The 27000-nt window shown below is 48.4% G+C and overlaps 1 protein-coding gene across 1 annotated transcript; it reads left to right on the plus strand.

Moving 5' to 3' along the window:
- Window positions 1-589: 589 nt before the first annotated feature.
- Ccdc69 (coiled-coil domain containing 69) lies at window positions 590-25516 on the plus strand. Its single transcript, XM_041665494.1, has 7 exons — window positions 590-654; window positions 15105-15189; window positions 20732-20805; window positions 22309-22410; window positions 22846-22965; window positions 24000-24097; window positions 24706-25516. The coding sequence occupies exons 1-7, from the start codon at window positions 607-609 to the stop codon at window positions 24785-24787; spliced, it is 609 nt and encodes a 202-aa protein (XP_041521428.1). The 5' UTR covers window positions 590-606; the 3' UTR covers window positions 24788-25516.
- Window positions 25517-27000: the final 1484 nt, after the last annotated feature.

The following is a 27000-nucleotide window of genomic DNA, read 5'->3' on the forward strand; positions in this document are numbered from 1 at the left end:
TTAAAAAAAAAGTATTAGATTTGTATATGGGGGGGGGGGCGGTCAGGGTATGTGCCATGGCATGTATGTTGATTTTCTTCTTCCACACATGGGTCTTGGTAATGGAGCACAATCCAGGTTCGGAGGCAGCTGCCTTTACCCACCGAGCCTTCTAGCTAGATGTAGGCGCAGTTGTGAGCCACAGGATGTGGGTGCTGGAAGTTGAACTGTTTTGCACAAACAACCTGGCTGTAGCTCTCAGTGATAGGGTGTCTATAGCCCCGCCTGACCTTGAACCCCTCCCCATAAGCCCCCAGACTGTTCTCGAACTTGTGATCCTTCTGCCTCCACCTCCCCAGAATTGGGATTACAGGCATGCACCACCGCGCCTGATTTAATTGTTTTCATTCTTTTCCCTCTCAGCTCTTTCTCATCAGGGGGTCTTGAGAACCACCTTTTGCTCCTCGAGATACCGCGGTGCTTCTAATGAGGAGCGCCTCTGGCACCTGCCCTGGCCCGGCCCCGGCCCCGCGCAGGCCCTGCTCTTCCGGCATTTAAGGCGCGTAGCCGGCGCGGCTGCAGCTCCGAGTAGTAGAGAGTCACAGCGGGCCGGACGCACGAAGCAGGATGGGCTGCAGGCACAGCCGACCCAGCCGCTGCAAGCGTGCGGAAAAGGTACTGGGCACCGGGACACGGAGGTCTGCCTTGGGGTGCACTCAGAGGGACGGCAGAGGACACCGAATGGACAACAGTCGGGGCTGGCACGGAGACGGGGGTGCAGGGACGGGGATGATCTGTTCCCGCCCCGTGCTGAGCCAACCCGGCAGCCGGCAGCTGAGTTGACACACTCAGCCCCAGGCAAACTGAAGCTGACCTCTGCTGTCCCAGCAGGGAGATGACTGCTGTGTCTGTGGCCGATGGTCTTAAGTGTGGGGCTGTCACTGTGCGGGCGAGGACCGGACGCTTGGCCTCTCTGAGTCTTGAGCTAAGGTCTAAAGGCCCGCAATCGGAGAGGTCCACTGTCTTGCAGTGCCTGCATCTCTTGAGACCTGTTGGAAACCTAAACTCCCAGGTCCGCCTAAGGGTTACTAGACACAGTCTGCCCCTTAACGGAGCTTTGCCTCGGATCACTAAGCTCTTTAGAGCCTGGGAAGCGAGTTAGGGCCTCCTGCAAGCCCGGAGCAGTGTGCGTGGGCTGCCCTTAGGGTAGCTGGGAGGGGCTAAAGAGGGAGGGGATCTGTAGGCTTCTGCAGCTCTCTCCTCCCTTCCTGTCCCTCCCCCAGGGACCTGAAGCTGGGTTAGGGCCCAAGAGACTGACTCAGGTTTCTGCCCCTTGAGGTCTGAGAAGCCCCAGGAGGTTGGAGCCCAGAAACAGGACCGTGTCTACAGAGATAATAGCAGGAGGCCCAGGGAAGGGAATTGGGACCCTGGAGTCCTGGTGCTGTTTCCTATTGCTCACTGCCAGTCCCTCCATCCCAGCCAGGTGGGGATGGATAGCTCCTGACTTGATCAGCCCCCACTGTGAAAATGACTAATTTTGTAATGAACGTCAGCCCTTCTGTGTTCCTGTCATCTGTTTCTGTCTTTAGCTTTGTCAGTCTCTACCCTGCACTTCCAATGACTTCTTTTCTTTCTTTCTTTCTTTCTTTCTTTCTTTCATTTTTTTGTTTTCCTGTCCTTTTTTTTTTTTTTTTTGAGACAGGGTTTTATGTAGCCAAGGTTGCCCTCAAATTGGGTATGTAGCCAAGGCTGGCCTTGAACTACCAATCCACCTGCCTCTCTCTCCCCAGTGCTGGGATCACGGGCATGCCCCATCATGCCAGGCTGTATGTTTTTGTTTAGTTTTAGAGAAAAGGTCTCAATATGTGGCACAGGTTGGTCCCAATTTTTCAATTTTCCTTAGCTGCCCCAGTGTTGAAATTATAGGTATGGGCTACTATTCCTGGCTTCCAGTGACTACAAAGCCTCAAACAACCTGGCATGTCTGCCCTGCGCCCGTGTGCCTTTGCTGGGTTCTGTCAATCACACCGCCTGTTAGCAGGACAGCGTGCTGCTTCTTGGCTAAGTTTCTACCCGTTCCTACCTCTCCTGGATGGTGCTTTTGCTTAATTTCTAAGGCAGGTGTCAAGTCCTGAGCACCCAATCCATCCCAGCAGGCTGCCAATACCCCTGGGGGATGGGACACCAGAATGGAGACTCAGGGGCCACAGGGTCAGACCACAATAATGACTCACCCTGAGAATTTCACTTCCTGCTCAGCCTCATGAAGGCCCTGAGAACCAGGTTGAGTTATGGAAAGAAGCTTCCCATTTACATGTGTAGACAAACACTGAGGCTCAGAGAGGAGTGATGGCAGTCGGATGCTAGGGTGAGGGGGCTGCAGAGATAGCTCAGTGGTTAAGAGCACTGGCTCCTTCTCCAGAGGATCCAGGTTCAAATCCCAGTACACACATGACAGCTCATAACTATTTTAAATTTCAGTACCATGGGATCTGACCACCCTCTTCAGGCTTCTGTGGGCATTTGACATGCCTGTGGCACACAAACATACACGCTGGCAAAACACCCATAGTCATAATTAAAAAAAAAAGTTTTTCCTAATTAAAAAAAATATAAAAGACCTGCTGGATGTGGTGTTAACTTTAATCCCGGCACTTCGGAGATAGAGGCAGGTGAATCTTTGTGAGTTTGAGTCCAACCTGGTGTACATAGAGAGTTCCAGTACAATCAGAAGTACATAGAGAGATGTGTGTGTATACATAAATGTGTACATATGAATATGAATGACTAGCTTTCTTTAAATGCCATCTAGCCTACACACACACACACACACACATATACACACACACACACACATACACACACACACACACATTCCCCCACCCTCCACTGCCTTGTACAGAGAGAGCATGGAGCAGGTGCCGAGGAGTGCAAAGAGGGCCAACTGGGAGTCAGGCCAAGGCTTAGCCTGGCATGCAGCAGGAGAGTGTCCTGGACGGAGAGGAAGGCTTCTTGGGTGGGGAAGTTTGGCAGGAGTTCCCCCAATCAAAGCTGAGGGCTTAAGGGAAGTCCGAGCTACAGAAAACCCAGGATGCCGGGCTTGTGCAGGGTGGGGTGGCTGGCAGCGGTGCTGGCCTTGATGAGAACTCGCCAGGATAAGGGAGACTCAGTTTTTGTCAAAGCAATTTTCACAGCTACGGGCACAGATAAGAACTGTTACTTGTGATTGAAATTGAAGCCCTAGACGCAAGCTTACACCCAAGCTTCCAGCCTGGGAAATCCACTCCCGCTTAGCTATGTAACTGGGACAGGATCCTGATGGTTGGGACCTCCCTAGTACCCCCAGCACATAGAGGGCTGTGCCCCATGGCTCTGCTGACCAGGCGCTCTAGGCCTTACCGAGAAGCCCAGCCTGGGACTGTTTCTTTGGCTCAGGACATGCTGATATCCTGGGATTAGGAGCTGGGATATAATTCAGTGGCTAGAGACCTGGCTTCCATTCACAGCACCACACAAACTGGGCATGATGGCAGAGGCCTCTACCCCAGAGCTTGGAAGGTGTGGTAGGAAGGTCAGAAACTCAGGGTCATCCTCAGCTACAGTGAATTCAGGGCCAGCCTGGTCTACATAGCACGTTTCAGACCAGTCAGAGCTATACAGCGAAAGCTAGTCTCAAACAACAAACAAAACACAGCAACGAGAAAGACTTCATCCCCCCCCATATAGGCTTCCTTTTTTCATGTCCTGTGTATATATTTTTTCATGTATTGTGTGTTTGTGTGTGTGTGTCTCTATGTCTCTGTGCACACACATGCCACTTTGTATGTGGAGGTCCGATAACAACGTTCAGGAGTTGCTTCTTTCCTTCCTGGGGATCAAACTCAGGTGGTCAGTGTTGTCAGAAGGTAACCTTACCCACTGAGCCATCTCAAACACACACAACAAAACATGTTTGTATGTAATAAATACATAAAATGTCTTTTTAAAGAACGTGGCAACCATTTGTGTGCCCACTCCACTGAGTTCTGAGCCCCCATGGCCTTGCCTGAGGTCACAGATCTACTTGAGTGACCTTGCCAGAGACCTGGCTTCCCTGGCTCAGGGTAAAAGAGTCACAACCTTGGTTCCTGTGTCTAGATTTGGTCTACAAAGCTGATGAGAGGTTAAGTGTACCAGACCCCAGAGGCCTGACTGGCGGTGGTGAGGCATAGAATTAAAGTTGCCATCTAAGGATGCCACTGCCTGTGGCTCACCTAAAGAAGCAAAGGAGTTTGTGAGGGCAACAGACACTCGTGCTGGCTGAGGTGGGCAGGTGCGGGGGCCTGCAGCCCAGGTCTGGCCTTGGAGCCTCTGTTCTCAAGGAGCGAAAGCATCTGCTCTTTGCTGAGCTAGGACTCAGGACCCTGGCTACTGGGAGAAGCTAAAGGGAGCCAGATTTCCATTTCTTGTGCAGAAGTAATTGGAGAGAGAGAGAGAGAGAGAGAGAGAGAGAGGTGAGTTCATCATCATTAGAGGGCTTCAAGCAAAGACCAGATGTCCTTTGGGTAAGAATAGTAGAGGTAATACAAGCCCCGGATGGCAAATATTTACTAATCCGCTGTGCAAGCCTAATATTTCTTATCATTGCAATTTAAGGGTGGTGGTGGCACACGCCTTTAATCCCAGCATTCGGGAGGCAGGGGATCTCTGTGAGTTCAATGCTAGCCTAGGCTACAAGAGCTAGTTCCAGGACAGGCTCCAAAGCTACAGAGAAACCCTGTCTTGAAAAAAAAAGAAAAGAAAGAAAGAAAGAAAGAAAAAAAAGAATAAGTTTCAAAAATTTAGAAGGGTAGGAAAAAGTTTGGAAATTGCTTTTAAGTTCACCATTAAGAAATAGCCTCTATAAAATACATTGGGTGAAATTCTCAAAGAATTAGTACGATTTAAAAAAAAACTAAAAAGAAATAGCCTGATTTTCCCACATATGCTATATAGATGAGGGTGACTATTTTTATAAATCTAGCAACTTTTAAGATCTTTGTTGTGTGTGAGAGAGAGGGGGATGCATGCACACACATGCCAGCACCCTGAACACATACATCTCTCAGATCCCTGGGAGCTGCAGTTACAGAATGTTGTGAGCTGGGAACTGGACTCCTGCCCTCTGTTAGGCCAGCAAGAGCTCTCAACCACCTAGCCATCTCTCCAGCCCTGAATCTGGGACTACGTTGCATTGCATATGGCTAGTGCTCTCCCGGAGCCTTTTTTCCGTGTGAATTAGTCTGCAGAACCTCTTTTTAATGGTCCTAGCCACGGTCCTTCTTGTTTAGCCGGTTTGTGTGCGTGCATTGATTCTTTACAGCCCTCTGCCTTTGCTAGCAAGGAACTTCCTGTGTTCTCTCCTTAACCTGGGGCACAGTGACTTTGTCCCTAGATCAGCAAAAGTCTCATAAACAATGATGTCTTGGCTGGGACTTGAAGGTGGGTAAGGATGAGACTATATCACTGGCTAACCATGATATGCAGGTGAGGGTCCCAGGCAGAAGAAATACAGGGCGCATTTGACCTTTTCTCTGGGGTTGCCAAAGGCATGCTGGTCAGGGAGCGTGAGACCAAGCTGCCGCGGCCTGATCAGGCAGCAGCTGTCTCGGCACCTTCTGCCCTAGCCACTACTGACACATCACACCGGCACGCACATGGCCTCTGTTCTGTCTGTCACAACAGCACTGGCCCTCACATGGCCTCTGAGCCAACGATTTTAGCCAGAAAATATGTCCTATAAATCAATCATGCTGGATGAATCCAATGCAAACTTCCATGCACAGAGCCCTCTCAAAGACTCATGAGGTTTAGCTACATGTTAGACTGTGTTAGATAGCTAGACCTTTCAACCTAAAATGCACCAGAAAAATTCCTAAGCATTAGGTCCTGGAAATGCAACCTATTCTGGGAGGACACTGACCTAGCATAGTCAGATTCCTGGATTCCGTTCCCACCACTCCATAAAGCTGGGTGGTGGTACATGCCTATAATCCCAGCACTAGGGAGGTGGAGGCGTGAGGATCAAGAGTTCAAGTTGCCAGGCCGTGATGACACCCCTTTAATCTCATCTCTTGGGAGCAGAGGCAGGTGGATCTCTGAGTTTGAGGCCAGCCTCGACTATAGAATGAGTTCCAGGACAGCCAGGGCTACACATAAAAATTAAACCAACAAAACAAAAAGAATTCAAAGTTAAAAAAAAAGAATTCAAAGTTATCTTAAGCTATATAGTGAATTTGAGGGTAGCCTGAGCTACACTGTATAACAACCTGACTCAAAACAAAAATTCCTAGGAATCATTGCCTTTGAGACACAACCTTTGGTGACATGCCTTCTGAGTTCATGCGTGTTCTTAATTATGCTTTCTAAATTCGTGGTTGTACTTCCAGGAGGCTAGAATCTTTCCCTAAGAGCCTGGCATGCTCCAGCCTCCTGGAAACACACCCATGTTTGTTTCCATTGGTGTCACGCTTGAGCCTGCACTTCTGTCGGCTTGGGGTTTCTATAGCAATAGCTTAAAATGGTGAAAGTTCAAGTTCATTGCCCAGGAGAGCTGTTTGAGTCCAGCATGTGCATCATTGGGTGACAGGGACTACGCCTGATATGGGTGTTCATAGATCATACGATGAGAAGTCTGTAATCTGCCTGGAAACAAGCAATGGTCATAGCACTGGGGAGGTAGGGGCCAGAGGATCAAGAGTTCAATGGCATCCTTACTGTATAGCAAGTTGGTGGCCAGTCTGGGCTACGTGAGACCCTGTCTCAAATAAATAAATAAATAAATAAATAAATAAATAAATAAATAAATAGATAAGTGCCTAACCAAAGCCTGCCTTGGGAAGAGTGGGCCTGTGCTGCAAGGCTGAGTGAGCACCATTCAGGCTGACACTTCACGAGGACTTAGCTTTTCATCCCCAAGGCCTGCATTATCCTCTCGGTGTGTCCCACCCTCAGCACTGTGAGTGGTCTTCCCAGGATGGGTGGAGCACCTCCTGGGAACGGGGAGATGGTCCACTCTTCAACTCTTCCCTTCTGGGTCCTTGGGCTTCTCTCTGTTCACTGACTGCCTGGGCCACTGTTAAGCTCCAAGAGAGCTTGCTTCTGTTTGGCACAGAGCCTCACTATGTAGTCCAGGTTGGTCTAGAACGTGAGTTTCTCCTGCCTTGAATGACAGGTGCGCTGCCACACCTGACTCTTCTAGATGAGCGAATGGCTTTAAGTGATACTGGCCAGGAAGCTGGCTTCTGCACTTTCTGATTGCAAATGTCCTGCTCTGGGCAGCCTATAGTCTCTGTTCTTGATAAAGGGGCCTCTCCCTGCTTGCAGTGAAACTATGTGACCAGGGCATATTGATGAGAGGTAGCAGTTGGGCTGGCATCCTGCCCTCCTGGGCCAGTGGTTCTCAACCTGTGGATCGAGACCCCTTTGAAAATCAGACGGTCCTTTCTCAGGGGTCACCTAAGACCATCAGAAAACAAAGATATTGGGCCAGGCAGTGGTGACGCATGCTTTTGATCCTAGCACTTGGGAGGCAGAGACAGGCAGGGCTCTGAGTTCAAGGCCAGCCAGATCCAGAGAGTTCTTTCCAGGACAGCCAGGGCTCCACAAAGAAAATCCTATCTCAAAAAATAAAAATAAAAAAAAAAAAACAGAGAGAGAGAAAGCATAGATATTTACATTATGTTTACATTATGATTTATAACAGTAACAAAATTATAGTTATTAAGTAGCAACAAAAATAATGTTATGGTTGGGGAGGGTCACCACACACAACAAGGAACTGTATTAAAAGGTCACAGCATTCAGGTTGAGGACCACCATCCTAGGCGTTTGACTGACTCTTGTATGGTTCTGGCCTGGGCTGCTGGGAAGCATGATGATGTGAAAGACTCCAGGTTTGCCCTCATCCCCATAAGCAAGGACCCTCTCTTCCTCTACTCCAGAGATATCTCTTCCATGATGCTCAAGCAGCCGAGTGTGTCAAACCTCCAGTCCCCTCCCTGCTCAGAGCAAACACAGGCTGGGATTGATGATGGATGAGATGGCAAGATGACATCACCTTATCCCCAATTCCCATCTACAGCATAGCAAAGCCAGAAGGGCTCTTTGGTTTCCTATGGTCCAGTGCCTGTTTCCTAATGTCAGAGCAGTGGAACCACTCATCCCAGGCTCCTGCTGCCGTGCCTTCTCTGCCATGATGGACTATGCCCCCTCGAACTCTTAAGCCAGAATAGATCTTTCCTCCTTTGTATTGCTTCTTGTCAGGCATTTAGTTACAACAATGAGAAAAGTCACTAAGAGAGGGTTGCACCAGGGCCTTGTACAAGCCCTGCCAATGAGCTATGCCCCATCCTTGCTCAAGCTTTTGTAAACCAGTGTGCTCATAAAATATAATTGGATCATTAAAAATAGGAATAAAGGGGCTGGAATGATGTCTTGGCGATTGGTAGCAAGTACTGCTCTTCTAGGGGACCTGAGTTCTGTTCCCAGCTCCAAGGTTAAGTGGCCCTCAACTGCCTGTAATCCAGGAGATCCTCCACCCTCTTCCGGCTCCATGGGCACCTGTGCTCACACCCACATCCTAACACAAACACATGCATATACACGTGATTAAAAATAAAATACATCTTTTTAAAAAGTAGAAATAATGTCAGATATGGTGCATACACCTTTACCCCCAGCACTTAGGAGGCAGAGGTAGGTGGATCTCTGAGTTTGAGGCCAGCCTGGTGAACCAAAGTGAGTTCCACACCAGCCAGGACCTGCCTTAAAAGAAAATTGGTCATGGCAGTTCACATCTGTAATCCCAGCACTTGGGAGGTAGAGGCAGGAGGATCATGAATTCAAGTTCATCTTCAGCTGCACAGCAAGTTCAAGGCTAGCCTGGGCTACATGAGACTCTGTCTTAACAAAAACAAAAAATCAAAAATAGAAATAAGGGGCTGGAGTGATGGCTCATTGAAGAGCACTGGCTGCTCTTCCAGAGAACCTAGGTGTGAATCTAGGCACTTGTGTGTGACTCACAACCATCTGTGACTCCATTTCCAGAGGATTCACAGTGCTGTGCTGTCCTCTCTAGGTCACAGACTCATATAGTGCATAGACAGACATGCAGACAAAACACTAATATACATATAGTTAAAATTTTTTTACATTATTTGTTTTAGGGGTATGGAGGCTTTGCCGGCATGTACATATATGTACCACGTGTACCTGGTGCCCACAGAGGTCAGAAGAGGATGTTGGCTTCCCCAGGAGCTGGAGTTACCAATGATTATAAGCCACTTTGTGCTTAGAACCAAATCCTGGTCCTCTGGAAGAACAGCAAGTGCTTTAAAGCACCGAGCCATCTCTTTAGCCCCTAGAAAAAAATTTTTGTTTTATTTTTTTGTTTTTTGAGACAGGGTTTCTCTGTAGCTTTGGAACCTGTCCTGGAACTAGCTCTTGTAGACCAGGCTGGCCTCGAACTCACAGAGGTCCGCCTGCCTCTGCCTTCCAAGTGCTGGGATTAAAGGTGTGTGCCACCACTGCCCGGCTAGAAAATAAATTTTTTTTTGTATATTCTGCAGGCATCAGGGGGCAGGAACACATGTTTTTCCTGATTTGTCTTTATTTACACTTGATTTTGAGTCTGCTTACACAATGACAAGTAGTTGGATTTTCTCACTAGGTCTAAAAAATTATTCATTTGTCCTTTTAATGTGTCAGTTTCATTCCAGGTGTATTTGGGAGCATGTTGCTATATTCATATAAAATTTAAAGAAACCCTGAGGCATCATGAGATTCCTCTTTATCTCAGACTCAGTGTTTTATTGAGATGAGGTCTTGCTGTTTAACTCAGACTAGCCTGCTGCTTCTATATGAGCTCAGGCTGGGCTGATCTCAAACTCACATCACTCTGCCTCAGCCTTCCTGACTATATAATTACAGGCATATACCACCTGACCCAGCTTCCTAGTAAAGTCTGAGTTATATGCTCTAGCCAAATGAGATTTGTTTCAGTGAAGTAGTTTCATAGAAAATAATTTTTAAAGAAAGAAATAGCCTAAACACCTCACAGTAAGATTAAAAAACTAGAACTGGAGAGGTGGCTCAGAGGTTAAGAGCACTGACTGCTCTTCCAGTCATCCTGAGTTCAATTTCCAACAACCACATGGTGGCTCACAGCCATCTGTAATGAGATCTGGCGCCCTCTTCTGGCATGCAGGCATACATGCAGGCGGAACACTATTCACAATAAATAAATAAATCTTTTTTAAAAAGATTTAAAAACTAGGTGTATTCCCAGAATATTTCACTTAGCTCATTATAATTAATATATTTGCAGACCAATTAATGTGCCATGATAAATATTCATAATGTCTGAGAAATTAAGGTACTAGAAACCATACATAACACCACAGCTCCAAATATGGATATGCAGGTATATAATATACTCTGCTGTAGTCCAGGCTTATGTATCCCAGGATTTTACTTTTACATTTTTCTGTGTTCTCCCTAATGTCTAAAGCAAATGCTGACTCCTGTGTAACTGGAAAAAAAATCGCATTATGTATTAATGTTGAAGAAAGTGCCAGGGGCCTCAAGGGTGATGTAGTTCAGTGGCAAAGTGCCTGCTTACCACACACAAGGCCCTGGGTTCGATTCCTGCTGTATCAGGAATGCAGAGGATGGGGAGCGGAGACTAGGAACTGCCTGGAGGGAGTCCCAGGTGTCACTGTGCAAGTGCTAGCCTGGAGAGGCTTTTGTCAGGCCCTGGGAAGGCTATGACCTTCTTGCTGCTGGCAGATGCTCCTGGAGACAAGGTCCTCCTCTCTGTAGTGATTGTTACGTGGAAGAACACAGTGTTTCCTGAGTTTGTGACTTTGTTTCAGATGATATACTGTGAGACCAGAGGCAGCCTGGGAGCTCTGCCACGCTCTGCAGGGCCGGTTCCTGCTGTTTCTCAGACACGCCGCCAAAGCCTCCAGCATCTGAACTCTGTGTTGTGCTAGATCTGCAGGTGTTTCTACCACTCTGAGGGAGCTGAGGTCTGGAAGCTCATGCCGCAACACAATCTGAGTTTAAGATGTTTCCAGAACCCCAGCCTTCTTGACAATTACTTTAACTAGTATTTGTCTGTGTGGTTCTGCACTGACTGCTTGTTGTCTGGTGTCGTTTTTAAGAGTTATTTGTATTTATATGTCAGTGTATTTTTATGCTAGTGAATGCCACGTGAATGCAGATTCCCATGGAGACCAGTAGAGGGTGTCAGTTCTCCTGGTGCCGGAGTTATAGGCAATCATGAGCTGCCTGATGTGGGTGTTGGGAACTGCACTCTGGTCCTCTGGAAGAGCAACAAATGTTCTCTCCAGCCCTGGGTTGGTCCTACTTTTTGTTTTGAACTCTCCATGTAACTCTGGTTGGCCTCGAACCTGCAATCCTCCTGCTTTAGCCTCCTGAGTGCTGGGATTATAGGTGTGCATCTCCACCCTGTCAAGGTGAAATCTAATTTGAAATACCCCCCATGAGACCTTAATTTCCTTGTTTGTCGTAACCAGAGCTTCATAATGCTATTTTTTATTTCCTCTGTGTATGTGTGCATGCGTGGTGTGTGTGTGTGTGTGTGTGTGTGTGTAGCATATACTCACATACAGTGACACACAAGTAGAGGACAGAGGACAGCTAATAATATTAGCAATCAGTTCTCTCCCTTCCACCGTGTGGCTCCTGAGGATTGAATTCAGGTTGTTAGATTTAGTGGCAAACTCCTTTACCCACTGACCTATCTCACCTGCCCTACTTTGGCTATTTTTATAAACATCTCATAATCCTTTTGCCAGGAAGAAAACCTTTGGGGCCAGGGAGACAGATAGCTCAGCAGTTAAAAGTACCCACAACTCTTCCAGAGGAGCCAGGTTCGATTTCTAGAACCAACAGGGCAGCTCGCAACTGTCTATAATGCCAGTCCCAATGGATCTGATGCCCTCTTCTGGCCTCATCAGACACCAGGCGCACACGGGGTGCACAAATACACATCCAGACAAAACGCTCATACATATTAAATAGATAAATAAGCAAATAAATAAACTTTTTAATTAAAAAATAAAATTTAATTTTTAAAAAAGAAGGGAACCTTTGGGACTGGCGAGATGGTTTAGGAGGTAAAGGTATTTGCCTCCAAGGCTGATGACCTCAGTTTGACCCCAAGGACTCACGGTAGAGAGAACTGACTCCCCACGCTTGTCCTCTCTTCTCTATCCATGCACTGTGGCATGCACACGCGCACACACACATATTTATAAAAATAGAAGAATAAAAATGGAAGCCATGATCTCGGGGCATTTGCTTCAGGGTGCATTGGCTGCCACCCATAGAGCAAGAAGCCACTCTCACCCAGAGTAGGCATGACAAAAGCCAGTCCTTGGTGCTGATGGAGTCAATGGCCTTTGTATGCCATTGGCATGGTTGGATTGGGTTGTTGAACTAATCCTAGAGAGTGGACGGAGACAGAGAGACCAAAATCAGTTCCAGACACATCACCTCTGGCCTGCCGACTTCCTGCATTTAGTACTTGGCTCAAGATGCTTAAGGTCTGTCAGTCTAAGCAGAGGCCTGGCATTGTTGAAGCCACAGCCGCTCCATCTTCCTCCTCACTGTGTCATCCACAAGGGCGACTGCACAGTTGAAGGGAACATAAAGCGAATGAGAAAGCTTTGGTCTTAAGCTCCTTTGCCATGTGAACGTGGCCACATCATTTCGTCTCTCCTGACTGAGACAAAAGATCAGATGTTAAATACAACTACAGATGAGTATTGTGGTATTCTCCCATAATCCAAGGATTTGGGAGGTGGAAACAGGAGGATCATGAGTTTGAGGCCAGCCTGACAAATAAAACAAACAAACAAACAAAGCAAAGCAAACGAAAAACCCAAGCACAGTGCTTCAAAGATGATTTACCAGCTAAGGGAACTTGCTGCTTTACCAGAGGACCCAAGCATCCATGACTGACAACTGTCAGTCACCCAGGTCCAGGAGACAAAATACCCTCTTCTAGCCCCAGAAGCACCCATATGGATGTGGTACACACACACACACACACACACACACACACACACACACATCTTGATCCACATATGCATAAATAAAAATAAAGCAAACAGGCTGGGTAGATGACTCAAGAGATAAGGGCCCTTGCTGTCAAGGCCGATGTCCTGAATTCTGTCCCTAAGACCCACATAGTGAAGGCAGAGAACTGGCTCCCACAGGTTGACCTCTGGCCTCCACACATGTGTGAGACACACACATACTCACGCTTGCTAAATAAAGCATAAAGCAATTTTATGAAGCATTTTTGGGGTGTAGCTCTCTGGTTAAATGCTTGGCAAGCTGGGAGATATTTAGAAGGTTGAAAGTCCAGGATAGATAACAAGCGTGAGATTAGAGGCGTCTATGGCATTTCTGTGGTACCTCCCTGACACAGAGGCTTGAAAAATTATTTAGAAAAAAAAAACATGCAGGAGGTTTTATGTAATGATCAGATTGTGTTAGTCAGAAGTCAAAGGGCATGGGGACATGAGGAAAGTGATATAGAAAATTCAGCTTAAAACCAGCTCGAGCAGCCATGGCCCAGGGTTTCCTGTTCCTCCTCCTTAGCTCAGTCATGAGCCCTTCCATCTATCTGCCTCAGTTTCCTCTCTTGCTCTTGAAGCAGTGGGTAAAACCTTAGGCAGATGTATGAGTATTTTCTCACTATCATCAAACTGGCTGTCTTTAACCGTACATAGGAAACAAACTCAGTCTTCAAAATTCTGAAATTTGAATCTTTGCAAATGAACCTGCATAGTTTGAAACCAATTGCTTCGTTACATTGTGTAACCTTCTGTTTGTTGTTTCTTTGAGAGAGTCTCAGGTACCTAGGCTAGCCTCAAGTTTACTATGCAACCAAATTTGACCTTGAACTCCTGGACCTCCTGCTCTACTGACCTCTACATACCCAGTGCACAGCGAGATTTTTTAATATTTATTTTTATGTGAATTCATGCGTGTGTGTGTGTGTGTGTGTGTGTGTGTGTGTGTAACTGTCTGTGGAGGCCAGAAGGAGGGTGTCAGATCCACTGGAGCTGGAGACACGGTTGGTTATGAGCCACCAGGTGTGGGTGCTGGAAACAGAAGTCAGGACCTCTGGAAGAGCAGGGAAAGACACTTAGCCTCTGAGCCATCTCTCCAGCCCCACAAAGATTCGTTTAAAAGAATTTCTGTTGGGCTCTATTAGTTTACAGACAGACTTGAGGGTGCTGCCTCAGCACCAGTGTCTTCTGGGAGCCCCCTGAATACACTGGAACATTGGTTGCTTAGATGACCTTTCCAAAGCCTGCCTTTTCTGGAAGGGTGAGTCAGATGTGCGTGTCTGTGGGGCCATCGTGGGTTTTGATAATACAACTGTCCTGTTGTTGCTGACCCAACCCCTGACCTGCAGCATCCTTAACTGTGAGACTTATTTGAATGAGGAATGCCTGGGGGTGGGGGAGGGGGGAGCTGTCCCCAGGGCACACAGGCTCCTGATTGAATGCTGTTGTCTGATCCTGGCCCCCAAAGTTCAGTGGGACTGCCACACATCTCAGGTGTGGGACAGTGAGACTGGCTGGGAGCAGTCAGCCAGAAGAAAGTGATCCGGACTCCTGCTGCTGCTGTTCTCTGGTCTCTGTGAGCCTGTCTGGGGCAAGGGGAGGGGGGACCCCAGAGGGCAGATCAGGAACCTGGCAGCATAAGGCAGAGCTGAGCTGTAGCCTTTAGAACTTGAAGTAGCGTCAGGTGTGTGTGTGGGGGGGGGGGGGCGGCATGCTCCATGTCCCCAACAGAGGCCTGTCCTGCCCCTTGGAACATCAGCAATAAAAGACTCCCGAGACCCTTTCTACCCAGGCAATCCTCTGGTAAATTATCTGAGCCTAGGGACAACAGGCCCTCTGGAGCCTGCTATGTCTCAGAGGGCTCTGTCCTGTCCCCATCATCTCTCCCGTCAGTCATAGAGAAGGTGGGGCGCTGAGCATGCAGGTTGTCTGCTGTGAGCAGTTGAGAGACTGCTTTAGCCCATCCCGCCTCGCTCCTGACCCCACTCTTCACTCTAGGTGGAGAAGACACAGACAGAACTCCTGGAGACACTGGACAAAGAGGGAAGGATCCTGGAAGGCCGGCTTGAAGAGGCTGGGCAGGGTGAGGACCGAGAGGGCCCAGGGAGCTCCTCAGGGGGCCCTTGGCCTCAGAGGGGTGACGGGACTTTCCTCCTGGGGTGGGCCTTTAACATTCTGTCACCAGGCTCTCTTTTGTTCTCTGCTTTCTTTTATTCGAGCATCTCCCCCACCACGCCTGTTTCTCTTTGGTTTTCAAAGCATCTACAGGAAGTCTACCCACCTTAGGTGGGCGTAGCTGCACACGCCTATAATCCCAGGAGTTGGGAGGTGAGGCCACGCAAGAATCAGGAATTCAAGGCAAGCCTCTGCTACACACAAAGTGGAGGTCAGTTTGGGCTATGCCAAACTATATCTCAGAAGGGGAGGAGTCAGAGTCTAGAAAACCCAGACAAACGAAATCACTCTTTTTATAACCATCTTCCGTCCCTACAGCGATGACTCCTAAAAATTACAGCTAGGATGGGGCTAAGGAGAAGGCTCTGTGGACAAGAGTGCTTGTGGCACGTGTGAGGACCTGAGTTGAGATCCCCAGAACTCACGTAAAGGTGGACCACTGTGTGCGTCTATAATCCCTGCTCTCATATGAGATAGGAAGTGGAGACAGTTGAACTCCCAGGATCTCACAGTCCAACTAACCTAACATCTGTAGGGCAAACAAGATCAACATCTGGGGTTACCCTCTGACCTCTGCTGTGTCTGTGCTCAACACACACCATATACGCACACAGACATAGAAGAAATTTTGGCTAGGATAGTCAGACATGGCTCATGGCTTGTAATCCCATCGCACACAAAGCTAAAGGTAAGAGGACCAACTGTATGTTTGAGGACATTCCGGGCAACAAAGTGAGTTATTAAGCCAACTGAGATACACAGCAAAAACCTGTCTCAAAAGAATTAAGCCAAGACTGGAGGGACAGCTCAGCCACTGAGAATGTGTGCTGCTCTTCTGGAGGACCTGAGTCTGACTCCCAGCATCCACATCCAGAAGTTTACAGCCACTTGAACTCCAGTCCCGAGGAAACAAATCCTCTCTGCAAGCTTCCACGAGTATATGGTCATGTCATATACCCAACACAATCAGACAGACACACAAATACACACACATACACACACAATTAAATATTTTTAAATAAATCAGTTTTGTCACATTCTTAGCTTTTAAATAATTTAGAATTGAAATGACTAAGTGCACGCGTACTTATTTTTTCAGATTAGCAAATCACACCTATAACATCGGTATGTGTGACACTGGTGGCGTTTAGTGCATCTACCATGCATGCAATCATGACTACCATTCAGTTCCAGGACATTCTTCTCCTCACCCCAAAAAGAAACACCCAGCAGTCGTCACTCCGCATCTTCCCACCAGCCTCTGGCAACTGCTAACCTGCTTCCTAATTTCATAGTATCAGATAGCCTGGCTTACTTCACCCAGCAAGATGCTTCCATGTTACAACATACATCCGGGCTCCACTTCTTTTTTATGGCTGAGTAACAAGCCACTGAATAGACATACCATGCTTTGTTGACTTATTCATCATGGATATCTAAGCTGTCCTGTCTCCAGCGACCATGAATGGTACCACTGGCCCAACGTACTTTGCCTCACCTTACATGTAAGAGGGAGACGATGGTATTTCTATTCTTACCCTTTCGAGACTCTTTTCCATAGCAGTTGTCCCACTTCATGCTCTTCCCAGCGAGGTCTGAGGGTCCCGGTGGCTCCACAGCCTTGTCACTATGTGGGCTTTGTCCATTGCTGTCATCATTGTGGTGACCATGAGGTGGCATCTCATTGAGGGTATTTGGGGTTTTGTTTGTTTTATTGTTATTGTTTGAGACATAAGCTCACTGTGTTACATAGGCCAGCCTGGAACTTATGAGTAGCCCAACCTGGCTTCCAGCTTGCAATGATTCTCCTGCCTCAGCCTCCTGAGTGTTGGAATTAAAGATATGTGCCACCACACCCAGCCGGTTTACTTTTGAGTCTGGGTGTCAGTAAACCAACCAGCCTGGCCTCAGCCTCCTTAGTGGATGAATAACACCACAGAGGAATGACACCGTTCCCAGTTTATTGGGCTTTTGTTTGTTTGTTTGTTTGTTTTGGTTGGTTGGTTTTTTGAGACAGTGTTTCTCAGTAGCTCTGGAGCCTGTCCCTGGAACTCACTCTTGTTGACCAGGCTGGCCTCGAACTCACAGAAATCTGCCTCCCGAATGCTGGGGTTAAAGGCATATGCCACTACTGCCCAGCAATTGGACTTTTGATCTACGTTTCCCTGACTGGTTGATATTGTTTTGTGTACTGTTGGAATTTGTGATATCTACTTTGAAAAAGTTGTGCAAGTTTTAACAACATTGAAATTGACTTTGAAAATGAACCTACAGGCTCCTGACCCTTATCCAGAATTTTTACTTGTTTTGTTTTGTTTTGGTTGTTTGTTTGGTTTTTGTTGTTGTTCTGTTTTGTTCTTTTTGAGATGGGGTCTCACTATGTAGCTCTGCCTGTCCTAAAACTCAGTATGTAGACCAGGCTGGCCTTGAATTCACAGAAATCTGCCTGTAACTACCTCCCAGGTGCTGAGGTTAAAGGAGTGTGCCATCATACCTGGCTTCGGAATTACTACTTTCATAAGCTCTTATGAACATATGGAATTCATAGGAAAATTCTATATCCTATTCTTTAGAGAGAGAGAGAGTTTTGCTTTCATTTTTGCTTTTTATTAAATACTTGTTTTTTGGTTTTTTTTTTTTTCAAAGAAAAAAGTTGTCTGTGTATATATATATATAGTCTTCTGTGTGTAATACCCTCAGAGCCTGGAAGAGGCATCAGATTCCCTGCAGCTGGAGTTACAGGTGATTATGAGCTGTGTTAAGTGGGTGCTGGGCACTGAACTCTGGTCCTCTGTGAGAGCAGCATGCACTCCTGACCCTGAGCCCCTCTCCAGCCCTTGTTCTTCTCATTTAATACTCTATCAAGCACGTTACCAAGTCCAGCTACAAAAAGGAAGGCTGGTTCAGGCTGAATTTCTTGGCTCATACTATAATCCAACATTCGGAAAGCTGAAGCAGGAGGGTGATGGAATTGGAGGCCAGCCTGGGCTACAAGGTGAGACCCTGTCTCATAAAAAATGAAGCAAGTCTAGACCATAACACCCAAGGGTTTGCTTGCTTCTTGAGAGTCTAGGCATCTAGATTTGGTTCTTAAAAGTGATCCTTTTCATGAAGATTTGCTTCTCCTCTGGCATTCCAGCCTTCTTCCACTCCCAGTAACATAGTAACTAGGACAGAGGTCTGAACAAATTTCAAACTTTTGAAACATTGACATTGGCACAGAATGTTTGGCAGTAGAATTATAGAACCCCTTGAAGCACGCCCCCCCCCCCCCCCAGCCTAAACCGCTGCTCAGCCTCTGTCCATCCTGCAGATTTCTGTCTAAAATCTACCTTCTCTGCCTACATGGCTACGTGGGAAAAGCTCGCCCTGTGGGCACTGGCTTAATAATACTTAGTAAAATAAACATACAGATATAAAGTGACCCCCTATGGGGCTCAGGGGGATTGCCTAAAGGGGATCCTCCCAGTAGTCAGAATTCTATTTTTCTTTTTGTTTTTTTTATAAAGTTTATTGCATTTATTTATATGGTATTTGTGTATATGTGTGTGTATACGGGTGTGGGTGTGTGCACACATACCACAACATGTGGGGGGTCAGAAGACAAACCGCAGGAGTCAGTTCTCTCCTCCTGCTACATGGGTCTTGGGGATCAAACTCAGATCATCATAGTGAGACCCTAACTCAAGCAAACAAAGATTTATTTGGAATTTTTTCTGATAGTGGTGGTATGACAATACTACATCAGTGGTTGTCATTGTTTGGGCTACACAGGGTCTCACTGTGTAACCCTAGCTGTCCTGAAACTTACCATGTAGAGCAGGCTGGCCTGGAACTCACTGAGAACCACCTGCCTCAGCCTCCCAAGCACTGGGATTAAAGACGTGTGTTTAAACACCTGGTTTTATTTGTTTTGTTTGTTTGTGTGTGTGTGTGTGTGTGTGTGTGTGTGTGTGTGAGAGAGAGAGAGAGAGAGAGAGAGAGAGAGAGAGAGAGAGAAGGTCTCACTGTATAACCTAGGATGGCTTTGAACTCCTGGTAATCCCCTGTCTCAGCCTTCCAACTACTACAGGTGAGAATTACCTGTATCTAGCTGTAAGCTCTCTTTTCTGTGACTCTGGTGCTTTGGTTGTAGTTAACTTCCTTCCCAGTCACCCCTGTGGCATTTCTCTGCCTGGTCATTGGCCATTTCTGAGTGACCAATTAGACGGTCCTGGGGATTTTCCCAAGAGGGTTTCTGGGAAGGTGGAGTGGTATCTCTCACCAGACTCATAGTGGGGTGGATGGATCTCCAGCGCCCTGCACTGCCCATCTGGGAAGACCTGGCAGGGCTCTTTCCCCTGGACCCTGCCGGTAGAGACAACCTGATAGAACTTCTTGGCCCCACTTCACAGCTGACGCGATAAACTTTAATCACGTGTCATCATGCCTCACCATCTCTCAGTCTTGAAGAAGGGGAGGCAGGAGGACTGCAGGGATTCCTGCCACAGATGCCCTGTTCTTTTTGTGACTTTACGGCACAGCTTCGGCTGCATGCCTTTCTTTCCCCTGGCCTGCTGCAGCAGGACATCATCAGGCCTGCTGCAGGATCCAGGGCACCGCAGGTCCTCCTGCAGCATCCCTGCTGCAGGGTCCTTGTGGCTGAGCCTCAGGGACACCTGAGTGCCCACTGCTCCCCTAGGATAAGACCTTTCTGTTCCCCAGGGATTTGTGAAGCCCCTCGAAAGTCTTTGACTCTGGTCCTGCTTCCTTTCTGTGGCTGTGATGCAGACTGACCAGGAGCAGTTTGGGTTTATTTGACTTACACTTCCAGGTCACACTCCATCACTGAGGGAAATCAGACAGAAACCTGGAGACAGGACCCACGGGAGAATACTGATTGCCAGCCTGCTTCCTGGCTCTCATCTGACCATGCTCAGCCTCTTACAATAGCCCAGGCCTCCTGCCAGACCATAGTGGGCTGAGCCTCCCATATCAATTAGTAGTCAGGGCAATGGTCCACAGGATATACCACAGGTCAATCTGACCTAAGCAGTTCCTCAATTGAGGTTCCATTTTCTTTTTCTTTTCTTTTCCTTTTTAGTTTTTCAAGACAGGGTTTCTCTGTGTAGCCCTGACTGTCCTGGAACTCACTCTGTAGACCAGGTTGGCCTCGAACACAAAGATCCACCTGCTTCTACCTCCCAAGAGCTGGGATTAAAGGCGAGCACCACCACCATCTGGCAAGGTTCTCTCTTCTTAAGTGACTCTAGGTTGTATTTAGTTGATAATACAACCAGCACGGCTCCTGAGAGAAGATGAAGCTCCTGAAAGAGACAGATGAAGACCATTCCACAGCTCCTGGGTCCAGTGGGCCCTGGGGTGATCATCAGCACCTTGTAGACCTTAAGGAGTTTGGCAGAGGTTTTGTAGAAAGTTTTTGAGTTTATAGGGATCTCCTGTCTTCACAGCCCTGCAGACGTCAAGTGCACGGGAGAAAGACTCTTCTAGTGTCTCCGTCCAAGAGGCCAAAGCCTCATTGCAGGTGAGAAGGACCTGGTCATTTGGGTTGGGTTAGTGGGACAATGGCAAGGGGGAGCCACATGGAGCTCCAAAGCGGCCAAAATGATGCCAGTAGGTTAAGGGGGACTAGGGTGCTTGTTTTTTATATATCCTAACCAGATGGTTGGTTGAGGGGACTTGGCATGCTATCAGGGTTGCCCTCCTTTTGTATGGCATCACCTGTTTTGTGGGGTTTGGACGGTAATTTATTTCATTATTATTTTATGTGTAAGTTTTTGCCTATATGTGTGTCTTTTTTTTTTTTTTTTTTTTTTTTGGTTTTTCGAAACAAGGTTTCTCTGTAGCTTTGGTGCTTGTCCTGGAACTAGCTCTTGTAGACCAGGCTGGCCTTGAACTCACAGAGATCTGCCTGCCTCTGCCTCCCAAGTGCTGGGATTAAAGGTATGTGCCACCGCCGCCCGGCTGTGTTGGGATGTTTTATCACATAGCAGCAGAAATGAAAGACTGTCAGAAGGATCTTGGGGATGGCATCATGAGGGTTCAGGAATGGCAGTGTCCTGAAAGCAGATGTTCAGAAAGACTTCTCAGAGGGATGGGGACTAAGCCCGGAAGATGCTTAGGATCCTTCAGTAACGGGAAGCCCTCAGCAGCATCAAGCTACCTGCTCAAAAGCATAGAGGAAGGGAAGAAAAGAAGGTGTCTAAGGAAGTCCAGAATTCCAGAGTTGTAGGAAGGCCAGGGGTGAGCAAGGGCCATAGGGAGGGACCCAGCCTAGGAGTATAGGAAGAGGTTGGCCTCTGTCACAAAGGGAATGGCTGAGAAGATCTCTGTCAGGGGAAAAGTACAGAGAACGTTCCCTGAGACTGGGGGTATGGTGTGATGCTGAGCCCCTGCACAGACAGAAGTGGAGGATGAGAACCGCATAGAGCACAGCATGGCTGAGCTTTGAATGTAGGTTGACTTTGTTCTGAGATAACCATGACGTCATCCCAAGAGTGTAGGGACAGTAGTAACTCTTCTCACTACTGTGGTCAAATATGTGACAAGAAACAACTTAGGGAAGGAAGAGTTCACATTGGGTCGTGGTTTGAGTCATTTCATCGTGGTGGGAAGGTGTGGCAGCCGGTCACGTTGCACCCACGGTCAGGAAGCAGAGAAGCGATGAGCCATGATGCTCAGCTCGCTCTGTTCTTTTTATCAGTCCAGGACCCCAGCCTATGGCATGGTGCCACCCAGACCTCAGTGAACCTGATCTAGAAACATTCTCACAGGCATCCATCTCCTGGATGATTCTAGATCCTGTCAAGTTATCAATTAATCATCTCAAGAGCCATGAAAGGCTATACAGTGAGAGGTGGGGCTGGGATGTTTCAAATCCCAGTAGCTGTGGGTTCAACCTGCTCTGCTGGGCGGTGTATGATACAGGCCAGAAGCACACTGAAGGGCCCCAGTCCTTCCCTTTTAACTGATGTAAAGAGAATCACCTTGACAAGTCAAGCTCTTTGCTTCCTGCTCCCTCCTCCAGAACTCCTGTGCAATGCTGGCCTCATCACAGGAGGTCATCCAAGCCCAGATGAACAAGGTGGAAGGGTCCATACTTAGCCAGCTCTATAAGAACCACATCCAGGTGGGTGCAGAACCCTGGCCGGCCTTTATCCTTGGTGCTGTGGGGAGGTCATGGGCAGACAAACATAGAGGACAAGCCCCAATCCTGAACCACACCCCTCACAGGAGCCCAGCAGCAAGAGGGGCCTCAATTCACACCAAGAGAGGCAGACAGATGGTGGAGCACACAGCTCTATGGGTTCAGAGGGAATTTGGGGCAACCAGCAAACCTGACGCAAGATGGTGTGTCAGCCTACTGAACCACAGCTGTGTGCCCAGCAGACACAGGCCTCCTAAAGGGCCTCTGGGAGGATGAGAGAAATGCAGCCTTGGCTGTGAAAGGGAGATCACACCAGACCAGTGCAGTGAGCCGCTGGCAGGATAGGGAGGGGAGCAGGGGAGACCCACGTCCCTCACTACCTGCTGATTGATGGAGTCCCTCTGTGTTCTTCTCAAGGACTATGGGAGCCCCGGCCCGTTCTGGGAGCAAGAGCTCGAGAGTTTGCACCATGTTATTGAGATGAAGAATGAGCGAATCCATGAGCTGGAGAAGCAGCTCCTTCTGCTAGAGATGCTGGTCAGTGCTGGGCAGGCAGCAGGCCGCCACTTTCTGGACATTTCCAGTTCCGGCTTATCCCACACCCCGCCCTTCACCCCTCAACCCACTCCTGACAGCTTGTCTCTGCTGTTCCTGCCAGGAGTCTGGTCTGGGTCAGGCAGCGGCTCCTTGTCACCTGACTCCTGTCTTTTCTTGGGCCCCCGGGTTGCTGTAACTAGGGCAGCACTGGGGCCCCAGCAGCCCCTGCTCCTCAGAAGGGGTGGCAGCTGTCACACTACAGGCAGGGGCTGAGGAAGGAGGTGAGGCCCATAGGTCAGGCAGGCAGAGGAGGCTAGCCTCAGCAACGGTAGAGCTGGGGAATTGAGATCTTTCAAAGACCCAGGGCCTCAGAACCCTGGAACAATGCAGAATTGGTTTCTTTGGGATTTTATTAGATTGATTGATTTTGTGTACATATGGGTGGGCGCGTGCATGGCACGCATGCGGAAGAGGGCAGATGACAGTTTGCAAGAGTAAGTTCTCTCCTTTCACCATGCGGGTTGCTGGGATTGAACGCAGGTTGTCCAGCATGGCAGAAAACGCCTTTTACACCCTGAGCCATTTTTCAACCTTTTTTTGTTTGTTTAAGATTTATGTGTGTGAGTGTTTTGCCTACATGCATACATGTGCACCACATGTATGCAGTACCCACAGGGGCCCAGAGAGGGTGTCGGATTCCCTGCAAGAGTTACAGACAGTTATAAGAAGTCTTGAGGTGGCACTGGGAATCAAACCTGGGTCCTTGGCATGAGCAGCCAGTGCTCTTAACCACTGAGCATCTCCCCAGGCCTGGCTGAGCCAGCCTTACCAGCACTGGTTTTGTTTTTCACACTCTCCAATAGCAAAGGTTGAGTCAACAGTTTCACCTTAGCTCAGGCCTTGTTTCCAATTAGCGGCTTGCTCCATAAAGTGAAGGGCTAACTAGGAAGAAGCAGTGTCGGGGGAGAGGCGAGGGCACCCACTGTGCCGAGTGAGTGAAACAGCTTTCCACACTCCTTCTCGGTTTGTTTCAGAAAGAAAAAAATCTAATATTAGCCCTGAAAAACACCACCCTGCGGCAGGAGGTTGAGGACCTTCAGTTCCAAGCTGGGAACAGGCTGACCATGTCAAGGTAGCCACCATCCCCTTTCTCCCACTCCCAACCTTCTGCCAGAACTTCCAGCCGGGCGGGACCCGGAAGAGCCTGGGGACTGGATGGACAAGTGGGCCCAGGTCCTGTCTTGGGAACATGACTCCTCTTTCCTTGGGAGTCAGGAAGTCCAGTTTCTCAACAAAAGAAAGAGGAAACAGGAAACAGTCCACCTGAGCAGGCATGCATGGAATGAATCGGTCCTGAAGCTTTGTAAGTGAGCGCTGATGTCCCATGACATGGGCAGTTGCGTGACCTAGTCTCTGGTGGGATCCTGCTCTGGATCCTAAGAGCTAGGCCCTGTTATCCCCGTTTGCTTATGAGGAAACTGAAACACAAACTCCGTGTCACCTAAGGTGACCCAGTGAGGTGTGAGGCTCGGCCTGGGGCCACCCAGAGCTCCACCTGTGGGGATTTGGCACTTGATCAACAACTAGAACACCCCTCACATACAGGCAGTAAGGAGGGGAGTGATGTGGGGGGGGATACCTTGGGAGAGTTAGTGTCGCACCCCCTCCCCACATGCGTGCCTCAGGAATGATCCCCGAGGGAATGGTTGGTTCACGCTCCCTGCTCTGTCGGTACCACAGGCAGTTCCAGAAAGATCTACTTCAGGACCTGGAGAAGGAGTCGCAAAATGGCCACTGCTGCAGCAGACGGAGGAGCCACTGAACCGTCTGAGTCCTTGAGGCCTGTGCCTCCTCCATCTTACCCTGCCCCCTGCTGCACCTCAGAGGCCTCTGTCCTCATCATATAGACACAGGCCCTGGACCCACCGTGCCTCCCAGACTCACCACTCCCTCTAAGGTCTGTGGAGAAGAGGGCAAGACTCCATTCTTCTCCCAGGGCGGACTAGGTGGGCAGGGGGAGATGTGTATAGGTAACAACACTGGTGGCGGAGGTTGGGCCACCAGCATCACCCAAGAAGTGCCTTCCCTTAGTTGGCCCAGAGAACATGCAAGTACAGTTACAGCCCCCATCCGGTACTTATGAGGGCATCCAAGACTTCTCCCATGGCAGCTGGCGCCACTTTGACCATCTGACAAAGGGGACAGTCCCCCTTCCCAGACAACTCACGGACCCATCCAAGTTCTTCTAACCACACCAGTAATGCTCACTCGGAGAAAAACTGTGAAAGACACCATCCAAGGAAAAGGAATACAGTATTGTTTTTGTTGAGATGGGGTCTCGCCACATAGCCTAACTTTGAACTCAAAACCGCCACGCCTCAGCCTCCTGCGCGCTGGGAACACACGGGGCATACGCCGCCACACCCAGCAGGATGAAGAGCTGAATTTGCTGCCGTGCTCAGCATTGTGAATGTTTTTAAGCATGTGTAGCTGAGGTCTTAATGTGAAAATTAAATCTTTTTGTTAAAAATAAAACTTTGTTTTCACATTCTTCTCAGTAAGGATGTATTTCATTCTGCATTGTCCGCTGTGGTGGTGAAATTCGCTGACAAAAGCAACCGAAGGGAGGAAGGGCTGATTGCGACCCAGGGTCCCAGGGGGATAGCGTTCATCATCATAGTGGCAGGAGCATGAGGTCTGCCTGTCACGTGATGTCATCAGTCAGGAAGGAGAGCAAGGCTATTAAGCCTGAAGGCCCATCCTCAGCAACATACTTCCTCCAGCAAGGACGTGACCTGGGTTCTAAAACAGTCCCAAACAGGGCCACCACCTGGGGACCATGTGTTCCAATCATGTGAACCTATGGGGGACATGTCATATTCAAACTATGTTTGTCAGGACATGCTAATCCTCTTACATGCTATGTTCTTGGAAAGTGTGTCTCATAGTTTCTTCAGTGTAGGGCAGTGATTCTCAACCTGTGGGCCTTGGGGTCATATATCAGATATCCTGCATCTCAGCATTAGGAGGGTTGAGAAGCACTGGTGTGGCATATTTAGACAGTTTCACATCCTAAGCCACCCTACAATTCTAATTGAAATACCTTGTGTAGCCGTCTTTGAACAGATCATTTTCTTATACTGAATTTGTCAGAAGGATCACCTCTGGTGGGCTGCAGTAAGGGTCTTATGAACTTTTTAAAAGATGCTTGTTTTCTTTTCTGTGTCTGTGCTCATGCCTCTGTGTACAGGTGCCTGCAGGGGCTGTTAGCATCCAGGTACACCTTGGCCCTGCCCCTTGGGAACCTGGCACAGTGCATCAGCCCTCTGTGGGTGACAAGCAGTTCCCTGACTGTAAGCGCAAAGGTCACTTTAAGATGCAAGTCCCACCTTCTCTCTCTCTCTCTCTCTCTCTCTCTCTCTCTCTCTCTCTCCCCTCCCCTTTACCCTTCTCTTAATAAACTCTACACTCAAGCTCTGTCTGCATGGCATATCTATCTCTCACCCTTGGCCCTCGCCCACTAAGGTCCCAATTCACAAGATAATCACAACTAATCGTAACGGGCCACAACTGGGGGCCAGATCCCGTGAAGTTGGAGCCAGAAGTGTGAGTCACTTGACATGGGTGCTGGGAACTGAACTCAGGGCCTTCAGAAGAGCAACAGGTGCTCTTAATTGCTGAGCCATCACCCAAGTCTCTTTAGAAAAGAACAACGTGTGTGTGTGTGTGTGTGTGTGTGTGTGTGTGTGTGTGTGTGTGTGCTGGTACAGATTTATGCATGCCTGTGGAGACTATTGCTGGGACAGCAGGGGATGAGCAGAGAAACAGCCGTGGAGCCATGGCGGCATGGGAGGGAAGAGGCCCTGTGGAAAAGGCCAACCAAAATCTCCAGTTCTGACTTCTCCAGGACAGCAAGTCAAGTTCCTTCTTAGAGTCCCCTGCCATTAAGAACAGAGCCATTCAGAGCCCTGCACAGAAAAGAAACAGGGATTTAGGCCCAAAAGAAGGAACTGGGAGGGAGCATTGGGGTCACAG

Source organism: Microtus oregoni, unplaced genomic scaffold (assembly GCF_018167655.1).
Source record: "Microtus oregoni isolate MIOR12 unplaced genomic scaffold, Mior012 000015F_ref0000493, whole genome shotgun sequence".
NCBI classification, from domain to species: Eukaryota; Metazoa; Chordata; class Mammalia; order Rodentia; family Cricetidae; genus Microtus; species Microtus oregoni.